The sequence below is a fragment of the Phocoena phocoena genome, chromosome 5, assembly GCF_963924675.1.
Source record: "Phocoena phocoena chromosome 5, mPhoPho1.1, whole genome shotgun sequence".
Classification (NCBI taxonomy): domain Eukaryota; kingdom Metazoa; phylum Chordata; class Mammalia; order Artiodactyla; family Phocoenidae; genus Phocoena; species Phocoena phocoena.
The window spans coordinates 4300301-4322499 of NC_089223.1; the positions used below are offsets into that span (position 1 = coordinate 4300301).

At 37.0% G+C, this 22199-nt stretch overlaps 1 protein-coding gene across 3 annotated transcripts in view; it reads right to left on the bottom strand.

The window, feature by feature from the left end:
- Positions 1–22199, bottom strand: part of FSTL5 (follistatin like 5) — a 656124-nt gene that overhangs the window by 164382 nt on the left and 469543 nt on the right. For all 3 annotated transcript variants that reach the window (XM_065877718.1, XM_065877721.1, XM_065877719.1), the window contains exon 7: positions 1431–1551. In XM_065877718.1, the coding sequence (XP_065733790.1) occupies positions 1431–1551 (121 nt within the window). The remainder of the gene's footprint in view (positions 1–1430; positions 1552–22199) is intronic.

Sequence of the window (22199 nt, forward strand, 5' to 3'; positions counted from 1 at the left end):
TATACTCAAACTTTGCCAGAGCTGCTCTAAGTCTTTGCTCAAAACCCTCCAACCCCACTTTTAGCAGAAGTTAACATAAATCTTTAAGTTAAAGGGTCCAGAGATGAGAAAGGAAGCTGCCAACAAAAAAACAAATGGAACTAGCTGGGACCAAGATGGGAATAAATCTGACCTCCAACAGACCCTCAATCCCATTGTATGCTGATTTTCCTACATTAGCATATTCAGTGACACGCCCACCTGGTGGCCATGACTGGACACTAAGGACCAAAAGAAGATAAAAAGGGGGTGGCACCCCTCTCCCTCGAAAAAGCACTGCCCCTTCCCCAGTAAACTAATGCACATAACTCCCCATCATTAGTCTCATTCCTGCTCCGTTTGCCTTCACTCTTTAAAATTAAATTCCTTTTGCCAGGTAGGCAAGAAGTTGATCTGGGAACTTAGTTCCTGCTTCTCCATTCTTTGGTCACGGAATAAAGCTTGTGCTTTGTCAATTTCAGCTGCAGCTTCATTATTGGCTGCTTGAACAAAACAGAAAAAGAACCTTCCCCTAAAGAATCCAAAAAAAAGAGTGGATATATGTATATGTGTAACTGATTCACTTTGCTGTACACCTGAGACTAACAACATTGTAAATCAACTATACTCCAATAAAAATTTAAAAAAAAAAGAACCCTGCCCTGCCGGGTAGGGGTAGCAGAGTCTATATGACTTAATTCAGTAACAAAACCATAAGCTCCCCAAACTTTTCAGACTCTTTTCCACTCTCCTCTTGATTCATTCCAGTCACACTAGCCACCTTGCTGTTCCTACAGAAAGCCAGAAAGTTTCTGCCTCCTTTTTGTAAACCATAGAGTAAATTAATGTACATATGTGTATGGAAATTAATTAGTGTGTATTAATGAATCATACATACAGTCCTATTATCAATTCAACTAAATGTGAATTAAGTCAGAAATAAAACAAAGCACTGATTGTAAGATTGATATCGGCCTACTTGGCCAATGCTTTAAATTAATTTAAAACCATTAAATTAATTATTGAGATTATAAAACTTTGTATATAATAAGTTTTCTATATCACTAATAAGATCAACTAAACATCTGATCTAACTAAAATTTTTAAATGCTTAATTTTTTCAGTTTCTAAAATTTATACAGTTGCCTAATTGTTGATATTCTAAAGTTGAAAAAATAGTTTAAATTTCCTATGCTTTAATTTTCCAGTCAGAATGAGTTACTCTGTAATGTTTCATGATGAGAAAAGTGGTACAAATTTATTATATTTACTTACTCACTTTTTTTTAATTGGAAGGGTTTTACATTAACAGTAAGTCCTGAAACTCAAAATGAAGCCTTCCTAGTCAACTGTGACAGTCTTTGAATACCTACTGAAGCAAAAAGCAATTAAAACACCCCCACATTTCTTACCATTCACTTGAAAGATGTGAGTCTGATAGATGTGTTCATAGCCCTCTGCAGAGCAGGTGTAATTGCCCATGTGAGTTGTGGTGACCTTGGTAATATATAAGGATCCATCATCTCCAAAGTCCTATAGAAAAAAAGTAAAATTAAATAAAATTAGCTGTTTTTACTTAAAATGTATTTCAACAATTCACTTTTTAAAAAAATGTACTCAGGAGCAAAGTAAATTAAAATATTATCTTTAAATTATCAAAATGATCACTGTTAGTTCTATAAAGTTGCAAGATTTTATAGGCTGTAATTACTATCTTCTCAAGACAAGTTTTGTTTAAAAAGTATAATCTCAGTACTTATTTGAAGTATCTGAGCTTATATAAAATAACTGAATTTTCACATATTTATTCTAATTCAGTTTACATTTTAATGAATAAAGGTATAAAATATTTTTCTTATTTATAGCTAAAACAAATAGCTCCTAACTACATTCTTCACATTTTTAATTGTCTATTAAGTTTTATATCCTTTAATTATATCTTTACCTAGGAAAAAAATATTAAAACAGTGTGGTTTCAGACATAAAATTTATAGCCGTATCAGTAGAACAGGATTTTTTTAAGCCTCCCAGAAATAATCAGTACATTAGCTAAAATAAGCACGGCATTTCAAATTTATGGGGGAAAATATGCACAACCATTTTAGCAGAAAGATTAAAAGTATTGTGCTGTTTATCAAAATCAAAGCCAAGAAGCACCTCTGGAAGAGGAGACCAGAAAATCTTCTCTTTCATAAAGGGAATGAATACACTGGCAAAAACTGTCGTAATCAACTTATTCAGAACTCTGGAAATAGACAAAGGCTCACACCAGCGCACACAGCATTACTGGAAAAACTGGCTGAATTTCAGCAAGGACAGCGAGGCTGGTGGCTTCCCTCTCTTCAGAGCTGCATGGAAGCCTTGGACCACCAGCTTCGTAACTCTGCTAGCAGAACGGGTTTGAAGCTCCTCCAAGACCCCATCCTCAGAGAATCATCCCAATCTGACCTACATGGCAGCTCCCTGAAAATTTCCCTTTTCATGAATTCTTTTTATTTGAGCAAGACTTAGAGTTGAGTCCATACGTTTCTGACTCCATATGTTTCTGACTTTACCTATATTCACACCATGTGCATTTCTGTTAAAAATAGCTTCCCTCTAACTGATACTCACTACAGATTAATTACAATCAAAAAAATGACTATGGAGCTATTGAATATGGACCTCAAAATGATGAAAATGTTCTCCCAGTCATGAAAGAGAGACAGAGAGAAGAAGAGAGAGAAAAAGAAACGGGGGAGAAGAAGAAGAATGAGAATAAGAAGGAGGGGAAGCAGAAGGAGGCTGGGGAGGAAAGGGGAGGGAGCTTCGGGGGAGAGGGGGAAGAGGAGGTGGGTCAGGAGGGGAGAAACATACTGTATGTTCTGGCCATCAGATTATTTAGCTGATGAATAACATTGTCTTAATGATTATCAAATGAAATAAAATTCCTCCATATCATATTATATGAGATTGATCATACCACATTTCTGCAGCTCCCAGGGGCATCTCATGGACTTACAGGAAAAGCCTCATGCCCTGCACGATAGGGGAGAATTTGGAGATTAAACCCTAACAAGGACGTCACTGAGTGACACCAATTTGTGATAGCATCCCTTGCATCACCACGGGCTACCATTAGAAACAGGGCTCCTGGGTGAGCACTTAGGCTAGAGAACAGAAACACCAAACAGCAAGGCCACGCTGTCCCTCAGGTTAACATTAAGGCAGGGAGTTGACACACAGCTGGGTATAATATGAGAAAAAGCCAAACCTCTGCAGAAATCAGTTCAGGATGATTAGAGTTAAAGAAATTTTGAGAAAAACTATGAGCCAAAAATAATTCTTGACAACCTGAAATGTAATAGTAAGATACCTAATGAGCACAAGGCAGACAATCACACAGGACGTGCATGTACCAGAAAGACTCCTCACAAGCAGAACAGACCAGGGAGACCAAATCAGAACAGAGGTGAATCCCCTCACGGGACAAGAATAACTGGAAATAATCATAAAAACCCGAAGTATATCTCATATTTGTAATTATGTTTAGATTCATTTATGCCAAACTGCACATAGGTCTTTTAAAGTCTATTTTCAAATAATACTTTTTAAATTATTCATAAAACTTGAAATAAACTTTTCCACGTGTTTTCCTGTAGAGCTACCTAGAAAGCTTGGCCCTTCCCAATCTACTATAATCCAGATTCCTTCACCGAATGATGTGAAAATTTTCCAAGAATATAATCTTGAGAATGTTTATTAAAGTATCTTATTTTGCTATCTGTGTTATTCTGTAATATGAAATCCTTTTAATGTAGATATGCTCTAAATTAACATATTGTGTGATCCCTTCTAATCTATATATCATTTCTTATTTTTTCCTCTTTCTTCCAAGTAGAAGCAAAATCTTCCAGCCTCAATTTCTTTCAATACACAACTTTATTATAATCACCTTTTCAAACAGCATTTCTGAATAACCAAGATTGTCTCACCACTTTGCATGAAGCATGGATTGTTTCACTATACTTATTAATAAATATTTATTGAGCACTTAAATATGTCAGGTACTGTGATAAATAATTTAAATAAATTATCAGATTTTATCCTTTAAGCAATGCACTACTATTTTTAAAATGCACTACTTTTAAATGCACTACTTTTAAATGCACTACTATTAGCCCCATTTTATATATATGAAAACTGGAATATGCTGATGTGAGGCTTGGGCTCATCTGAGGTCACCAACTGCTATGGTCTGGATGTTTGTGTGCCCCACCCAAAGTTCATCTGTTGAAATACTAAAGCCTAATGTGATAGCGGGCCTTTGGGGGGTGATTAGGTTGTGAGGGTGGGACCCTTAAGAACAGGATTAGTGCCCTTATCCTACAGAGATTTGAGGACATGGGAGAAGATTCTGGCTATTAATCGAGAGGGTGGCCATCACCCAGAATATTAATGTGCTGGCACCCTGATCTTGGACTTAGCCCTAGAACTGTGAGAAATACATTTTTGTTGTTTATACCACCAAGACTTAGTCTTTTGTTATAGCAGTCCAACAGAGTAAGACACCAACCAAAGTAAGGGATAGGAGATTGGCATCCAAACAAATGGTCAGACTCCAGAACTGAACCCTTGTTATTATGCAATTCTTAACCCATCTTCATCTTTCCTGATTCTCATTTTAGCCAAACATAAAACTTACCTTTTGAGTTTTTTTTTAATATGGATACATCAATCCTATGCCTTACCTCCATCCTGATTCAGCATTTCTAATCTTTTAATCTTTCATTTTCTCAGCATTTTTCCAATCTTAAGTAGATTAAACTAACTGTGTGATTTTGATGCTCAGCCATGGTTGAGAGTTATGTCCTTATGTAACAGATGCTCCCTGAATTTGGGGACAAAATCTTGCACTTATTTGGAACCCCCATTACACCTTTATAATCTTGCTGCCAATAGATTCTCCATAAATATTTCTTCAGTGATTAAATCTTTATGAACCTCTACACCATTAAAAAGTTGCCTCAGGGCACTAATGTCTGGAAATTCAATAGAAAAAAACCTAAAACCATTTATTTTGTTGAGTTGACTACCTATATTATTTTCAAAGCAGTACAAAAGGGAACTGTGGAAAAAAGGAAAATCTATAGCACACTTCTAAAATTTTGAAAATTGTATGGCTACTACTAATTGACTATAATCAGTGGTGTAAGAGCAATAATCACAATGTTTAACAACCTATAGAGGACAGGCACTGATCAGTCAGAATGTATAAGGCAGTAAACATCAGGTATGACTATACCAGAATAAAACAGCTGAATTTTAGGCCTGTATTTACCCATAGGCATTTGTTATGATCCAAAAGATAAATCCCATCCATTAGAAAATGGTAAATTTCAAATTTAAGTTTATTTTCCTATTTCATATTATGTTCTTATTCATAGTTTTAAATTACATGGTCCCAGTATTATTATACTTTAAATGAGGTTTTCTATGTAATACACATTGCTTTGATATACACTGACATTAATTTCCTTTCTAATTCTGATTATGCTAGTATGCTTTTACTTTGTAATATTGTGAAAGCTATTTTCCTAGCTTTATATTTGTACAAAATATATTTTCATAAAATAGCAATAAAAGTAATTTAAGCAAGCATCTACATATTGAAATTCACAAAAATACCACTATCCCATAATTTATGTGATTTTCTAAAAATTATGGAAGATTCTCACTAGTCTATTTTCTTAGATATTTAATCTATCATCAATAAAAAGCACAGTGAAGTATAAAATTAAATAATATAAATCCGATTTGGTATAGTCATTACTTTTAATACCTTTTTTTCCTAAAGTAAAGAATTTCATGTATCAATTTAAAGAAATACAATAGAAAAGTAAACTAATATGAATTGAAATTTTTTTTCCAAATTGATAAGCAAACAAAAAGTCAAGCAACTGCATTCTTTGGCAAAAAACCAAAATTATGAAAACTAAGTGCAACAATATTATTTGATGGTATATGTAAACAGTTAGACTAATTATATTTTATTTCACTTGAGAAAATGACCCTGGCAAAAGTTTCCATTAATATAACATAATAGTAATAAAAATAAGTAAAAATATCAATCACTTTTATGGAACAACTCTTCAAAATGTTTTACATATATGCAGAGTCAGATTTGCCCGGAAGCTGATAGAGTTTAAGTTTCAGAGCCCCTCATCTGTACAAGCCCTTTCCAAGGGCCTGGAATTTCTTTATATGGTCATATATTTCTGTAAAATTTAGAAATATATTTATAATTTTCTGTGACTTCTTTTCTTATTTTAATTAATATCCTATTTTATAGCTAATTGTTATTTATAATTTGTATCCTATTTCTTAAATAGAATACCTTCAAAATGTAGGTACTTAAAACATCAAGATCTATATAATTTTGAAATATATTAATTAACCATATTATTTATATTTTGACAATATGTTTTACACACAAAGAAAGAGAAGTCAGAAGAGTTAACTTTTCTGTGGAGGCTAATAAGTTAATGATACAATATTCAGAACTAGGCTGTCTGGCTCTGCTTCTGAAGGTCCACACTTACAGACCGAAGTGTTTACATGGATGGATCTCCAAGCTCAATGTCACATATATATAGAATGCAGTATGGCTCAATTTACATAAAGTTCAAAACAGGCAAAAATAAACTGCATGTTTTAGAGACAAATACATTTATGGTAAGAATAAAAAGAACTGGTTAACATATGACTCATGGTAGGAGTTATATCTAGAGTAGAAGGAAAATATAGTGGGGAAGAGCCTAAAAGGGCTTCAAGTGTGTTTCTCATGTTACAGCCTTAAATGAGTATTGAGTCTATAATTATCCACATATTATTTTACTTTAAATTGTACCTATCTTATAGATACCCTCAGGCATGGGTAATATTGAAATATAAAAAGAAATTCAATAAAAGAGCTGCTAGACATTAAATTGTGTATCTCGAAGTAATAGCTTCCCCTAAGTATATATATCAATAGAAATCTCAAAGTCTCTTTCTCATTACTTTAAATAGACTGGAATTGCACTTCTTAATTTAATGGAATAAAAATAAAACATTTAGATTTTAAACTATATTTTTGTGTATTTCAAAAGAGAATAAATCCTTATTTTGGTTTTCTTAAAAATATTTATAACATAGTAACCAAAGGTACCCAGAATCCTGGTAACTTTTATGGAATTGGTTAATTAATGACATGTATTACAGAGTTCTGGCTCCATTTTAGGACAGACAGATGGAAAGAGTGTTACCCAAACAAGAAGAAGCTGGGCAATCCGAAAAATCACCCTGTTCTTAAACCTATTAGTGTGCTGACTTTGAAAGGCAATAATGAAAGTAAAATCTAAGGAAAGCTGGAGTGAGCCTCCAGACAGACAAGACACAGGCAATCACTCACGTCTAACACAGCACTGGAAGGAAACAAGGAGGCCGTTCAAACAGGTACAAAAGGTATCAACTAACTTCTTAAGGAACTGCTAAAAGTTGAGCAGCCACAGTTGTGAGAGTACAGAGCCCTGAGAGCACAGACACCGGCAGCCCCTTCTCCATGGACCCCACTGTTTGCTTCTGAAAAGTCTGGGGGCAGGAGAGAGCTGAGAAAGCATCCCTCGGGTAATGGCGCTGCTGAGGGAGAAAACAATTCTTACCTGGATCCTTCTCCCCAGTGGAGCAAAGGCTTAAGCTGCTGAAAAAAAGGGCAGCAAATCCTGTCAGTTTCAGTGGGTGAAAACTGACAGAGCTTGGGAAAAGGAGAGAAGCAAGAAATCCTCCTAGTTTCAGAAAATTAAAGATCCTTTACCACCGGAGGCAGGGCAGCATCATGAAGAAAACCTGGCTCAAAAGACTCAACTCAGAAAACCTGGCTCAAGAGACGCATGAGCTCCCTAAGGCTGATGCTGGATGAGGAAAATGTAGAAAGCTTTGTTCCTCACCACCCAGGCTAGCGAGGATCAAGAAACCAGCAACAGCCGACTAACGGAGGGACAAGAGAATGGAGAGACAATGGTGCAGGCTCCCAGGGAACACCTAAAACTGAGGGTGGACGAAGCACCACCTGGAGGATGCTCAGATACCCCATCAGTCTGATTCTTACCCTAACCACAAGGTGACACTGAAGAAACCGAGGCTGGCGGTGCATTGAAGGTAATCACAGCAACCAATAAAACTAAAGCACAGCACAGCTCCTCATCAAAGGCCAAGCAGAGAAAAAGGCATGCTGATTTCCAGACATAAATACTATCTACCTTGGTCTCTGCTACCCTACACAGAGTATGTACATTTCAATGAAAAGTTATGAGACATATAAAATGGAAAGGAAAAATAATCCGCTGTTGAGAGACAAAACAAACAGAGAGAGGATTTAAAATAACTATGATTAATATGTTACAAGCTCCAGTGGAAAGACTTGAAGACATTCATGAATAGATGGGTCATTTCAGCAGAGAAATGGAAACAATAAGCAAATGGCAAAGGGCATGCTGGAAAGAAATGTACCCTCCCCACAGTAACAGAGATAAAGCATGACTCTGACAGGCTCATCAGTAGACCTGACACATCCAAGGAAGGCCTCGGTGAACTTGAACATAGGTCAATAGACAGTACTCGGATGGAAACAAAAGAGGAGATTATTGAAAACAATTTTTAAAGAACAGAGTATCCAAGGCATGTAGGCCGATATTAGTCTAAAATATATTTAATTGAAATACTGGAAGGAAAAAGGAGAGAATGGGGAGAAAACGTTTGAAAATGAATGGTCTAGAATTTTCCACAAATAAGAATTGTGAAACAATCTAGAAATATATTCATACTGCTGAAGACCAAAGGTAAAGAGAAGTATTAAAGTCTGTCATAGAAAAGTACATAATCATCTTCAGGAAATGGAAAGTCTCCCAGGTTTTTGAGACCAGGTATAACCAGAGTAAAGGTATCACCATGCCTGAAAAAAATTATTTATCATTTAGAGGAGTTAATGTCTACCAAAGAGGTTAAGAAAAATCAGAGAAGGGAGGTAACAATGTCAAATCTCCAGCATAAAGTATGCTTTTCCTGGCTAGGAGAAGTTGGATCACACAGTTTTCTATAGCTTTATTGTAAAAATTAATAAATCAATTAATTGTATGAGCATATATAAATAACAAGTAAATACAATTTTTTTACAAAAACAGATTTTGATGCTACTACCATTTTATCAGTGATAAAACTAACCATTTCTTGATATTTGCACTCAAATAATATTCATTTCTGATGATTTTCTTTTCAATAGCATTTGCTTCTTACTTTCAACGTAATTTCGATCATTATCTTTCCAATATCTTCTCAGGTAGATTTTACTATTCCGTTGAGTTTAATATTCATTGATAGATATTTTAAATATCAGGGATTACACTAGCAAATAATATTATGCAAAACCCACTCAGCATTACTACCATGAATCAACAGTCTTGAATCAGAAGAACTCTGGGACCCTGAAGAAAGCAAGCGCATCATTCAGGAACTAATCAAGAGTCAGGAACCACACGGTAATTTATTTAAGGGTGATTTGCAGCAGAGAGGTGATGTGTCAATAACTAGTACATCAAATTTTAATGTCTCTCAAGAAAAATGCCAATTTGGAAAAGGAAATGTCAGCTATCTGGTCTACTGCAAGCCACATGATTTGCACTACACACATTTTCTATTCTAATCATTTGCCAATAAGGGAAAAGAAAGAGATAATGCGCAGAGAATTCAGAAGTATCTTAAATTAGCTGGTTACATCAGTGTTTTCAATTGCTGAAAACTCACCAAGCTGTAAACCTAAGGTTTATACACCTGTCTTTAGCATTTTTATATTTCAATAAAAACTGTTAAAATAAGCCATACATGTTGCAAAGTTTAATTTCTGATGACGTAGCTTGTACATAGCAATCCATAGAATCCATGTATTTAGCCCATTGACACACTTATTTCTTTATGTTGTAATTGCCTATTTAACTGCAATGACTCTGAATTGAAAATAATCTTGTTTCCAGGCTCTAAATAAAGGTTTTTTCAAAAGAAATAACTGAAGAATGAGCTTATTTTGGAAGTAAATACTTGTCAATCATTCAAAATGTTTTTTCTATGACTTCTTACAGGTTCCTAGTTTCTCTCTAAATGAAGGTAACTGTCATTATAAATGCAATCATAAAGCTGATTCCAACAGTACTAATTACTTTATGTCAAAAATCAAATGCCCATTTCATTCACTAAGCTCTTTTTTTAAAAAAGATATATATTTGACTTCTATTACTTTCAAGTGTACAGCATAGAAATTTAACATCTTTATAGATTACACTTCATGCAAAGTTATTATAAAACATTGACTATATTCCTTGTGCTGTACATTAGATCTCTGTAACTTATTTATTTTATACATAGTAGCTGGTACCCCTTAATCCTCTTCACCCATTTTGCCCCTTCCCCCATCCCTCTTCCCTCTGGAAACCACCAGTCTGTTCTCTGTAACTGTGAGTCTGTTTCTGCTTTGTTACATTTGTTCCTTTATTGTATTTTTTTAGATTTCACAGATAAGTGAAATCATGCCCTTCAATGAAATTTAGATAAGAGACCCAATCTTGCCCCCAAACTGAAAATTGAACTCTCTTCACCCTTCAAGGGAGAATCATTCCCTGTCTTAGAAGACAGGTCTTTCCAGCAGTATTGTTAACAAGTGAATCACCTTTTGTGGTAGACAGATTTCACTGATGGTCTTAATTAATTCTTTTCCAAGCCATGCCATTTGCTTTGCAACTTTCTAGTCTTCCCTTTGACTGTGGACTTTTCTATAGCACATGCTCTGGCCAAGGTGATGTTAGCAAATGTGCTGCAAGCAGAGAAGTGAAGAAAGAAAAGTGCACTTCCGCTTGCCCTGTTCATGACACGGCTGCTCTCTCTTGTATCCTCACCATCAGCATGAGAATAAGCGCTCACCAGCCTGGTGGCAGGTGAGAGTCCATGGGAAGCAGAGCCGCATCATCTCGGCTGAAGCTACCAGAGGCTAGTCAGTTCAAAGCATACCCTGAAGCTTATTACACAGGAGTGAGTACACTCAGCCAAACCCGCCCGGTTCAATCCAGAGCAGCAGGCACTCCAAGCTGACCCAACACCTGGCAAAAAAATAATGGTTGTGATTTTAAGTCACGAAATTTTGGAGTAATGTGTCATGGAGCAGTATCTATGTACTATAACTTCCTACCTCTGGCGAAAGTTTTCTCTCTCCATGATTTTTAAAATTTTTTTAAAATTTTGTTTTGTTTTCTTAAGAAATAATATTCATAGCACTTCACTGGAGCTACTGCTCAGGCAAACTAAATTGAGAATCAAAAAAAGCACTAAGGGCTTCCCTGGTGGCGCAGTGGTTGGGAGTCCGCCTGCCGATGCAGCGGAGACGGGTTCGTGCCCCGGTCCGGGAGGATCCCACATGCCGCGGAGCGGCTGGGCCCGTGAGCCATGGCCGCTGGGCCTGCGCGTCCGGAGCCTGTGCTCCACAACGGGAGAGGCCGCAACAGTGAGAGGCCCGCGTACCGCAAAAAAAAAAAAAGAAAAGAAAAGAGCACAGAGTGAGGCGGTCACTTGCATTTCTCAATAGCTAGAGACCATTTTTCTTCATACCAGCAAGAGACATTGTGAATCCAAATTGCATTACAACTAAAATACAGAATATTACGTACCATGAACTTTTTGGATTACTTGGGAAGAGTTAAAAGCTTAAATTTAGGGCTTGCCTGGTGGCGCAGTGGTTGAGAGTCCGCCTGCCGAAGTAGGACACACGGGTTCGTGTCCCGGTCCGGGAAAACGCCACACGCCGCGGAGCGGCCGGGCCTGCGAGCCATGGCCGCTGCGCCTGCGCGGCCGGAGCCACGCCCGCTGAGCCTGCGCGGCCGGAGCCACGCCCGCTGAGCCTGCGCGGCCGGAGCCGCATACAGAGCCTGCGCGTCCAGAGCCTGTGCTCCGCAACGCGAGAGGCCTCAGCAGTGAGAGGCCCGCATACCACAAAAAAAGAAAAAAAAAAGCTTAAATTTAAAATCTACAAATGTTGAGTCCACCAAATGATATAATTGGTAAACAGTAAGAATTATATTTTATTAATTGTTTTTGGACCTAGAAATTATCATACTAAGTGAAGTAAATCAGACAAAGACAAATATTATATGATATCACTTAATGCAGAATCTTAAAGACGATACAAATGAACTTATTTACAAAGCAGAAACAGACTACAGGCAAGAAAACAAACTTCTTTTACCAAAGGGGAAAGGCATGGGTGGGGGGACAGGGGATAAATTATGAGTTTGGGATTAACATATATGCACTATTATATATAAAATAGATAACCAATAAGGTCCTATTGTATAGCACAGGGAAGTATATTCAATATATTGTAATAACCTGTAATGGAAAAGAATCTGAAAAATTATATATATATATATATATATATATGTGTGTAAATCTCCTCTTAACTAATCACAAAGAAAAAGATATAATTGATGTTGATGACCTGAATAAAGCCAGCTGATTTTTATTCTGCTCCTAAACTTAAATAATTTTCAACTCTCCTATTCAATGTTTGCATATGTATATGAATCACTTTGCTGTACACCTGAAATTAACACAGCACTGTAAATTAACTAAAGTCAATAAAATAATAAAAGAAAATAAAAATTAAAAGAAAATAAAAGGCAGCATCCTCTGGGTGCTTGTCATTGACAAAAAGAAAAAGAATTAAACGTACAATAGGAGTGGTCTGATTTCCACATTAAGAGACATTGTTTCAAGGATTAAATAAAAGGTTTTGAAAATCATTTGGAAATGTTTTACAATACAATGGGTGCTAATTCAATAAATGTAGGCTTACTGACTGTTTCACTAAGTGTGCAGGAACCCACAGGTTGTTATTAAGGAATATAATAAGCTTGATGACTTTGTCAATTAAGCAATAATGATGAACAGCTGCACAAAATCAGTCTCCTGTTCTGGATCATTCCAAAAATTCGGGGAAAGAGTCAGTGACTTGATAAATAGTGAAGAAATGTAGTTTATATGAGAATTGTATTATAAAATATCATGAATATTTTTTCTGTGTGCAGCTAGACGATACCCCTGGTGTTGGCTCAGCTGTCTTTGATGAGTCAGGAGCCAATTACGAGTACTGTTCTGCTAATTGCATATAACACAGCTAAAACATATATCATATTCCAAAACAATGACTTTTATATTTATTCTCTCTGTTTCAGAGATAAGAATGAATAAGAATTTTTAAAAATGAAGAACTTTAAAACCTTCTCTAAGGTAATTTATTTTTTCAGGAAACGTTTACTGGGCACCTCTTCTCTACCAGCCACTGTGAATCTCAAACAAAGACTGCATGACTCTCCTTTCGGATGTCTAATGGTAAGAAATTAGTTCCTTTTAACTGATCACAAAAAAAAAAGATACAATTGATGTTAAAGATCTGAAAAAAGCCAGCTGATTTTTATCTGCTCCCAATCTTAAATAATTTTCAACTCTCCAATTCAAAGTATGCTTAGGTAGAACAAAAGATATTCACAGTATTTACAGCAGAACAATTATTTATCATCTTTCAACGTTTGTTTTTCTTTCTACCTATTTGTTTCCTTCAGCTCTGCTGGATGATAATGTATATCCACACGTGTATTATACTTTTCCCGTGAAAACTGAGCGTCTTAGAGAAGACTTGTTGTTACTTGTGTTAACTTTACAACACTTCATCCAATTATTTATTTAGGTCATCAAATTTTTGAAAAATAAAGACGTGGATTTGAAACACAGCTTTGTCATGGATTGGTTTCAAGAAACTGGAGAAAGTTATTTCATCTCTCTAGGCTTCGATTTCCAAATATACAACATGGGAATTGAAATATTTGCTTACTTTACCTCACAAATAGATGTAAAGAGCAAATAAAATGCACTTTTGGGAAGCACTTTGCAGTTAGAATAAAATGTGAGACATATTCTCTTAATCATAAGGAATTAATAGTTTGTACATCTGATTTTGTGGAGATTTCTAAATGGGAATAAACTTGTTAAAGTTACAAGGACTAACATTTTATAATCACTTCTAACAGTTCATCCCCTCATCAACAATCACTATATTTTTCATGTAGTTGGTAAGATGTTCTGGAGTTCTTTAGAAGTGGAGCCGAATATTCTTTCTTCCTCAGGGAAGGACTGCTTCACTAAGAGTTCCTTTTCTCTGGGCCACATGGGGTCAGATAGCTTCATTGTTCAGATGATAGTTTTACACTCAGAGAAAAATGGGAAAGAAAAGAGTAACTGAAAATAAGGCTATATTCACAATTTGGAAATTTTCTACACTTTTCTAAAATCATGAAAATGATAAAGTCATGACTATGAGTCCTAAAAGAGTAATCTAATAGGTTTCTAGAGTGAATGTATTAGAATGCCTTTCTAATAAATCGTAAATACATATCCCTTAAAAATATTTTATACCTCAGGCTAACATACATAGAGGGAAAAGACGTGTGGCACAATAAAAGAAAATGTTGTAAGAGAGTTTCATTTTACTTTTTTAATTAATTTTTATTGGAATATAAACAATGTGTCAGTTTCTGCTGTACAGCAAAGTGATTCAGTGATACATATACATGTATCTTTTCTTTTTCAAATTCTTTTCCCATTTAGATTATTACAGAGTATTGAGCAGAGTTCCCTGTGCTATACAATAGGTCCTTTTTGCTTATCTATTTTATATATAGTAGTGTGTATATGTCAATCCCAATCTCCCAATTTATCCTTCCCTACCCCCTACTTTCCCCCTTAGTAACCATAAGTTTGTTGTCTACATCTGTGACTCTATTTCTGTTTTGTAAACAGGTTCATTTGTACCATATTTTAGATTCCACATATAAGTGGTATCATATGACATTTAGGTTTCTTCCACATCCTAGCTATTGTAAATAGTGCTGCAATGAACATGGGAAGAGTTTTAAATTTTATATCAAAAAATAATATCTGATTGCTTCCCCAGGCTTGTCTCCTGCCATCAGGTTCTGTCAAGAGAGGCCACTTTCAGGGCTCTGGTGGCGCGGTGGTTGAGAGTCCGCCTGCCGATGCAGGGGACACGGGTTCGTGCCCTGGTCCAGGAAGATCCCACATGCCGCGGAGCGGCTGGGCCCGTGAGCCATGGCCGCTGAGCCTGCGCGTCCGGAGCCTGTGCTCCACAACGGGAGAGGCCACAACAGTGAGATGCCCGCGTACCGCACAAAAAAAAAAAAAAAAAAAATGAGAGGCCACTTTCAGACCCTCCAGCAGCTCAGCATCCTTCCTCCCACATTGTGGCCCTCATCGCCGTTGCCAGGCATACACTTTGCAGAATATCACGTATGTATCCTTGAGATATTACTTTAGTCTCCTGTTGGATAACATAAATTAGGTCCCCTTTGTACAATTTATCATATTACTCTAAACTCTTTTATTCTTAGTTTTGAGTATAGTGTTATTAGCTTTTAATTTTTGTGTGACTATTTGTTAAACAACTATCTCCATAGTCTTACCTATGAAGGCAGGTACCGCGTAGTTCACTATGGAACCTACAGCGTTTAGCACAGTGCCTGGCAGATAGGAAGTGTGTGATGGGCATTTGAACGAGTTAATTTCAAAAATGAGGAATTAACGAATTATAACCACTCAAAGCTCACAGGCATTTAGTTGGAAAATTATTTCTTAGAAACAACACTTTAAAAATACATAATGCTGAAAAGTTTAATTTTCAGCATTATGTATTAATTTTACCTTTCACTAGAGCTATATGCAGTGCTATATCATTAAATGTTGCCAATTAGATTTACCAGTCATCCTTAGATAACACTTCTCTGGATGTTTGAGTTTATTTGTATTATTATATCATGCTATGCTGTAGCATTCCAGTTTTAAACTAACAATTACACTGAAACACTTATTAATTTCATTGGATTACATAGCAAAGTTTTTATTTAAAGATGTTATCGAAATTAGATTCAACCTTGATACATCATGCAGTTAGTTTGCTGGATGAAATCAGTTACAGCTGTCAAAAACTGTGGATGGTCTGATATTTTTTCCTACATACAAGCTGATAAGTAAGCCTGCTACAGTTTCGTGAATGCTGGCAGAAGACGAGATATTCCTGGATCAGAGACAAAGGGCTTTATTACTCATGGTACAGCAAGTGGCATGAGCTTTGGACTTGTATCGGGTCCCTCTGTCCCCTAAGTCCAATGGGAGCCTGGCGAATGCTGAAGACAGTAGAAAAACCTGCAGTCTACTTTACAGGGAGGCACTATTTCTGTCTTCAGAGACTGTATCCTTACAAACATAGTCCAGAACACAAACGGTCAGTGCCTCTGCTCACAGACATGCAAAAATATAATACATCCATGGACGACTGTTTCCTAGCGTATTCTTCTCCTATTGATGCAAATCTTGCAGATTACATTTTGAAATAATCATTTTATTCATTTTATCAGGGCAGTACGTGTGTCAGAAAAGTTTGATTTCGATAGGTAAATTTATGCCCGCTAAATATTATACCAATTAAAAATATACTTGTTTATTGAAACCCTTCTTGCTAATAAAACAATGGATAACAATCTGAGGTTTTAAAAATATTAAATGTGTGGCTTCCCCTCTTTTGGGTTGTATTTCTAGGTTCAATTATGTTGCACAATTTAAAAGTGATCCTTTCGATGTGTAAGAATTATGTGTAGTCCAATCTCAAAACTATAGCTTTATTATAGAATCCTTAAGGTGGCAGCAGTGATAAAGATGTTAGTCAGAGGTGTATATCACATATAACATCCCAAGTCAGTTATATCCTTTTTCTATTCCCAACATGTGCTGCTGGTTTCAGAAGAAACCTGATTCTATCCATGTAATAACCCAACTTTGCTTTAAAATTGAGAAATCTGAGGTGATTGCATGACTGAGGTCATTAAATAGAATTCATGTTTCTGAAATCTAGTGTAGTATTGCTCTAAACAAGAGACACGGGTTCGTGCCCCGGTCATTTCCGTGGGGACCCATGGAAACCTACACGAGACATCACGGGAGGAGCAGGAAACCCAGGATTCGGCACAAATCTCCTTCTTGAAATGATTAGAGAGTTGCCTACACACTAATATGGAATTATTAACATATTAAATTGATTTCCTCTCTAATATACTTCATTTATATTTTGGTTGTGAATTATGTTTCTCTTATTTCTGTCTGCTAAATTCAGGTGCAGATATATAGTAAGAACGGATTTGATTTTCTCTAACCCCTTTTCTCACGCATAAGACAAAATAGGCACCCTATTTAAATTTAATGTTATAAAAGGAAGATACAGAATTACTTGTAAGATAATTCAACATACGTATTCTATGAAGGAATAAGCTGAAACAGAAGCTCTGAATAATTTGCCCAAGGTCTCAGAGCAGGTGGGATCAAGAAATAAAAATATATAAATAAAACTTCCTGAACCTGTTGATTATATTTCATTCATCATCTTAAGGTCTTCTTTGTTTGTAATTTAAACATTAATACTCTATCAAGAAAATTGAGATATCTGTATTTCCTTTATCTATTTTTAAGACCCCTGCCTGACACAGAATATGTGACAGCCATTCTGATTGACCTAGCTGAGGATGGTGTTTTTGGACAAGAAGATATAGATAAACCACCTCCTCTGTAGCATCAGACGGGATAATGGACCCCAAGTGAAGGCCAGAGGCCACTCAAGGTGCTGACTGAGAACAGTGCTTTGGACCAGAAAAGCCTTGATGCCAGGTGTGGTGGGTTTTCAGCCAAAGGTGAAACAGCAGCAGAAACACCCCCAGGACAGATGGTGGGAGCAGAGTCTACAGATGGGACAGAGAGATAGAGGAGGGGTATCTGGGACTCTTGGGGGTACCATGACCAGCCCGAGATGCCTGTGACCCTGGGTTAGGGAAGATGGTACCCATACACCAGGAGGTAAATGTCTCCTCATAGCTCTCTTTGAGGCTCACGAGGTGGGATGCCTCATGAGAAGGGGACCCTGCACGTAAACCCGGTGCAGGTGAGGCAGGTTTGAGAAGAAGTGAAAGGCATGGTGTACCAGGCAGTGCGGGGTGCTGGGTGCCAGGTGTGAATCACCTTACTGCATCCTCACAAGGTCCCGGGTGGTGGGCAGGGTGATCCCATTTTACAGATGAGAAAACTGAGGCTCAGAGAGGCAAGTTCCTGCTGCTAGGAAGTGTCAGAGCCCAGAGCGTGAGCCAACCTTGCCTGCTTGTCTTGGTCCTTTTTCCTAAGGCACTCAGCTACAGCCGGTGCCTGCTGTTGGAAGACCATGGGTGCAATAAGAAGAGCACCAGACGGAAGTGACATTGTAGCGGATCTGAGAGAGGATGTGGGAATGGGTTCCTGATGCGGCTGAAAAGGTGGGCACACGTGCAAGGTGTGAGGAGGCTAGCAGCCTCCCAGCTGTTGGGGGACCAGGGGCGAGAAGCGGGGCACCTGGGGAAATCTCGGCCTGACCTTCCCGTGGAAGCTGGACTACCCACTTATCCAGGAAGCAGGAAGGAAGTGATTTGCCGTTTCTTCTCAGCACTGGTGAAACACCAGGTGGTTGATAAGTGGGATGAAGGAGAAATGGGGTGACAGAAAGAGACATCTTTTCTTCAGTGACCAGAGACGCTGCCTCACCTCGGATTCGCACTAATCAGTCCCGTGGTGCTGCGATCACCCACCACCCATATAGCAACACACAATGTGGGGTGCTGAGGGGCAGCCACTGGGTCCTGCACACAGGAGGTGGGGTCTGGGGGGAACCACTGGGTCCTGCACATGGGTCACAACACACCACGGGAGTCAGGGGACCAACTGAACTGTCTTACGTGCATGGTCTGTCTTTCCATTACGGTGTGAACTCCAGGTGGGCAGGAATGGTATCTTTTTTTGAAGCTGTGATCTTAGATCAGATTTTCCCAGAAACAGCCTCTGAGGCTCGCTTGGGATGGTTCTGGGGAGCAGTACCTCTGTGAGAATCAAGACTGGGCAGAAGGAGAGGGTGGGCTGAGATGTTATCATAACAGAGCCCTCAGCCCACCCACGGGGATCTGGGAACGTTCTCGGTTGTCCCCAGAAGCAAGGGATATCTATTTGTATTTCTTTAAATTTCTTCTTTAATCTTTTATGTGTTTATCTCACTAATATTTGTTTATAACTTAGTATATACACTATTACAGTAACTATAGCCTCTAGCCCTCATTAACTAAAAGCTAGCAACATGTGATATATTTTCATTTACTCGTGTTTTTCTACTCCCATTGTAAATATTATGAAACACCTACTAGGCAATAAACACCATTCAAGCACTGTGTATATAACAGGGAACCAACCAACCAAAATTTGACATCAGGGAGCGTAACTACAGCAAGGGGAATCAAAGAGTAAACACATGAAGAATCTCATCTCCAGTGTAAAATTATGGCAGGGAAACATTATGGTGGGAAACTGACTTTAGATGGAATGGCCATGAAAGTTCTCTCTACCAGGGGATGTCTTCCTCACAGAAAGGTTAGACTTGGAAAGAAAGCAGCCATGGGAGGAGCCAGAAGAGGAGGGAGGTCCCCACAAATGAAAGCTGCAAAGTTCTGAGCTGTCCTTGCAGTGTCGTCATCGCTGACTTTGGGGCTGGATGGGGTCACTGGGGGAAACAGAAGAGGGTAGAAGCCTAGATGTCGTGAAAATCTAGAGGTAGTGAGTGATGGGTTAGCTGGCAAACAAGAAGGCTGAGGATCAGCGATACGTGGGAAGGTAGGAGGGAAAAGAGATGCTTCACAGTTGTGTTCCTTCTAATAATTCACAACAGCAAATTCAAAGAATAAAGTTGAACTTTAATGTTACTTCCAGATGAAGGAAAAGCAATCAAACAATATATACATAAAAGTATTTGGAGTTAAATGGAAATAGTGTATTCATACTTACTAAGGAAAGAAAGTGTTCTATCCCTACTAACTTTTAGGATAATAGCATGTAGTTCAATAACAAAGCGAAAAGTGAACAAGGGTTTTTTTCAGTTTCCAAAGTGTGTTTTTTCACTAAAGGAAAATAAGATTAGTGGCAGTTTAGAGGGCTAGAAAAGTCAGATTTCTCTACTTCGTCCTTCTCCAGAACTATTCTATGATTATGGTAGATTAGTTTGGTGCTTGAATCCACACTGTTGTGTTCAGCTTTTGCGATATTCAGTAGCCCATAGACTTGTAACATGATTCTCTAGATTCATTTAACAAAGATAAAAAGGTGGAGATGAGAAGTATAGAAGCCACCATGCCTTTCTGAGAGCATTATTTCAATTAGGCATAAAAAGTTATGAAGCTTCAGAGGGAATTATTGCTCATGAATTGATAGGCTGGCTACCATGGGGGTTAGGGAATGGAAGATGTAAGGAAAGGTGTTCACGTGGGATCTGTAACAGAAACAAGAGTTATGTGATGAAGGCGAATCCCATAAACTCCTGTCCCAGAATTATCATCTATAAAATTGGGATATGAGTGATAACTACCATGTTACAAGACTAAACATTTTAATTTGTAAAAAATACTTACGAATGTGTCTGCAACACTACAATTTTAATATAAAGGCTTATTGTTGTTTTGTTATTCTAATTTTAAATCACTTAATAATTGCAGCTTAAGATTGAATACTGAAATTTAAACAAGCTTGAAGTTAATTAAGGTAGTAAATCTTTTAACCAAGCCTGAGGGGTACAATATCTATTGAACCCAAAATATAATCACAGCATTTTTTGGAAACTGGAACTAATACATTACGATTCACTAATGCAGCACCTAATATAATGTCCCTGACATTTACCGTGGTGGTCTAATCATGTAAGTATCAATACTTAATAGGTGGTGATCCTGATGACGTGAAAAGAAGGGACAGGAGCATGGGAGCTAGAGGACAGAGTAGGAGTGAGGGAGAAGGTCACAGGAAGACCAGAAGCCAAAATCCCTTCAAATATTATCCTTTAAGAAAACATTCAGGTAAATCCATATGCAAAAAGTTCTATTTACATTTCAGAAATACTCACCTGAACTATCCTTTAAAAAGCACATTCTCTTACCATCTTTTAAATTATAAATTACAAGTTTTGTTCCACATGTAACTTTTCTGGAGCATTATCTGGTCTGTGAACTGACTAACAGCATAAATATATAGAGTACAGAAAATATAATGAAGTGTGAAGGTCATGTTTAAAATATTTATTTTCTGCAAAGACTTTGATTGAAACAAACATTATAAGGTATGCAAAACATGAATTCCTAATGCAGTTCAATTATATTTAATATGTCATTGACTAATTAAAACTTGTTTGTGTTTTACTTTTTAATCCTTATAGCAATATATATATATATATATATATATTCTCAAATTATTTTCATGTTTAAAGAAAGAAAATATCTAAACATTTAAATTTAAAAAGTGATACAAGCTTATAATGGATTATTGCTAACAAGAATTGTGCTTCCAATTTACTTGAACTCCTTAAAGAGGGAACTTTACCAAGTGGTTTTATATTAGAAAGGACCAGTCTCTTCTGTCATACTTGACACTCTTCTTTAGTAATTGTTTTTATCTCAGAATTATAAAAAATAAATCTAATAAAATTGGCGTGACTATTAAAGCTTAATTATCCCTTAGGGATTCTGTTAAAGTTCTCAGTCTTTTTCTATATGAACTCAGAGATCTGATTCTGAGACAGTAAGATGAACTCCTTGAACCTCAGTTTCCTCACCTTTAAAATAAGGTTAGGAAAACATTTCATCTGATTAAATAAGTTTGGGTCAGTTAATGTTCTAGTATACTACCTGTCACAAAATAGGCATTCATTAAACCAGAAGGAATTTAGAGGGAATTTACCAAAGGGGCAAAAGCAAGGATTTTGAAATCAGAACCTTGGAAAGGATTTTGATTCCATTCTATACTTGCTGTATATGTTCACAAGTTAACTGGCCTCATTGATTACTAAGAATAAAAGAATGTTTATGATATATGCATATGAAGATTCTGGTAAAGTGCAAGTAATCGCTTTCATTGGCATTTATAATTATATTCCAACTATCTATTCTCATTAGTAA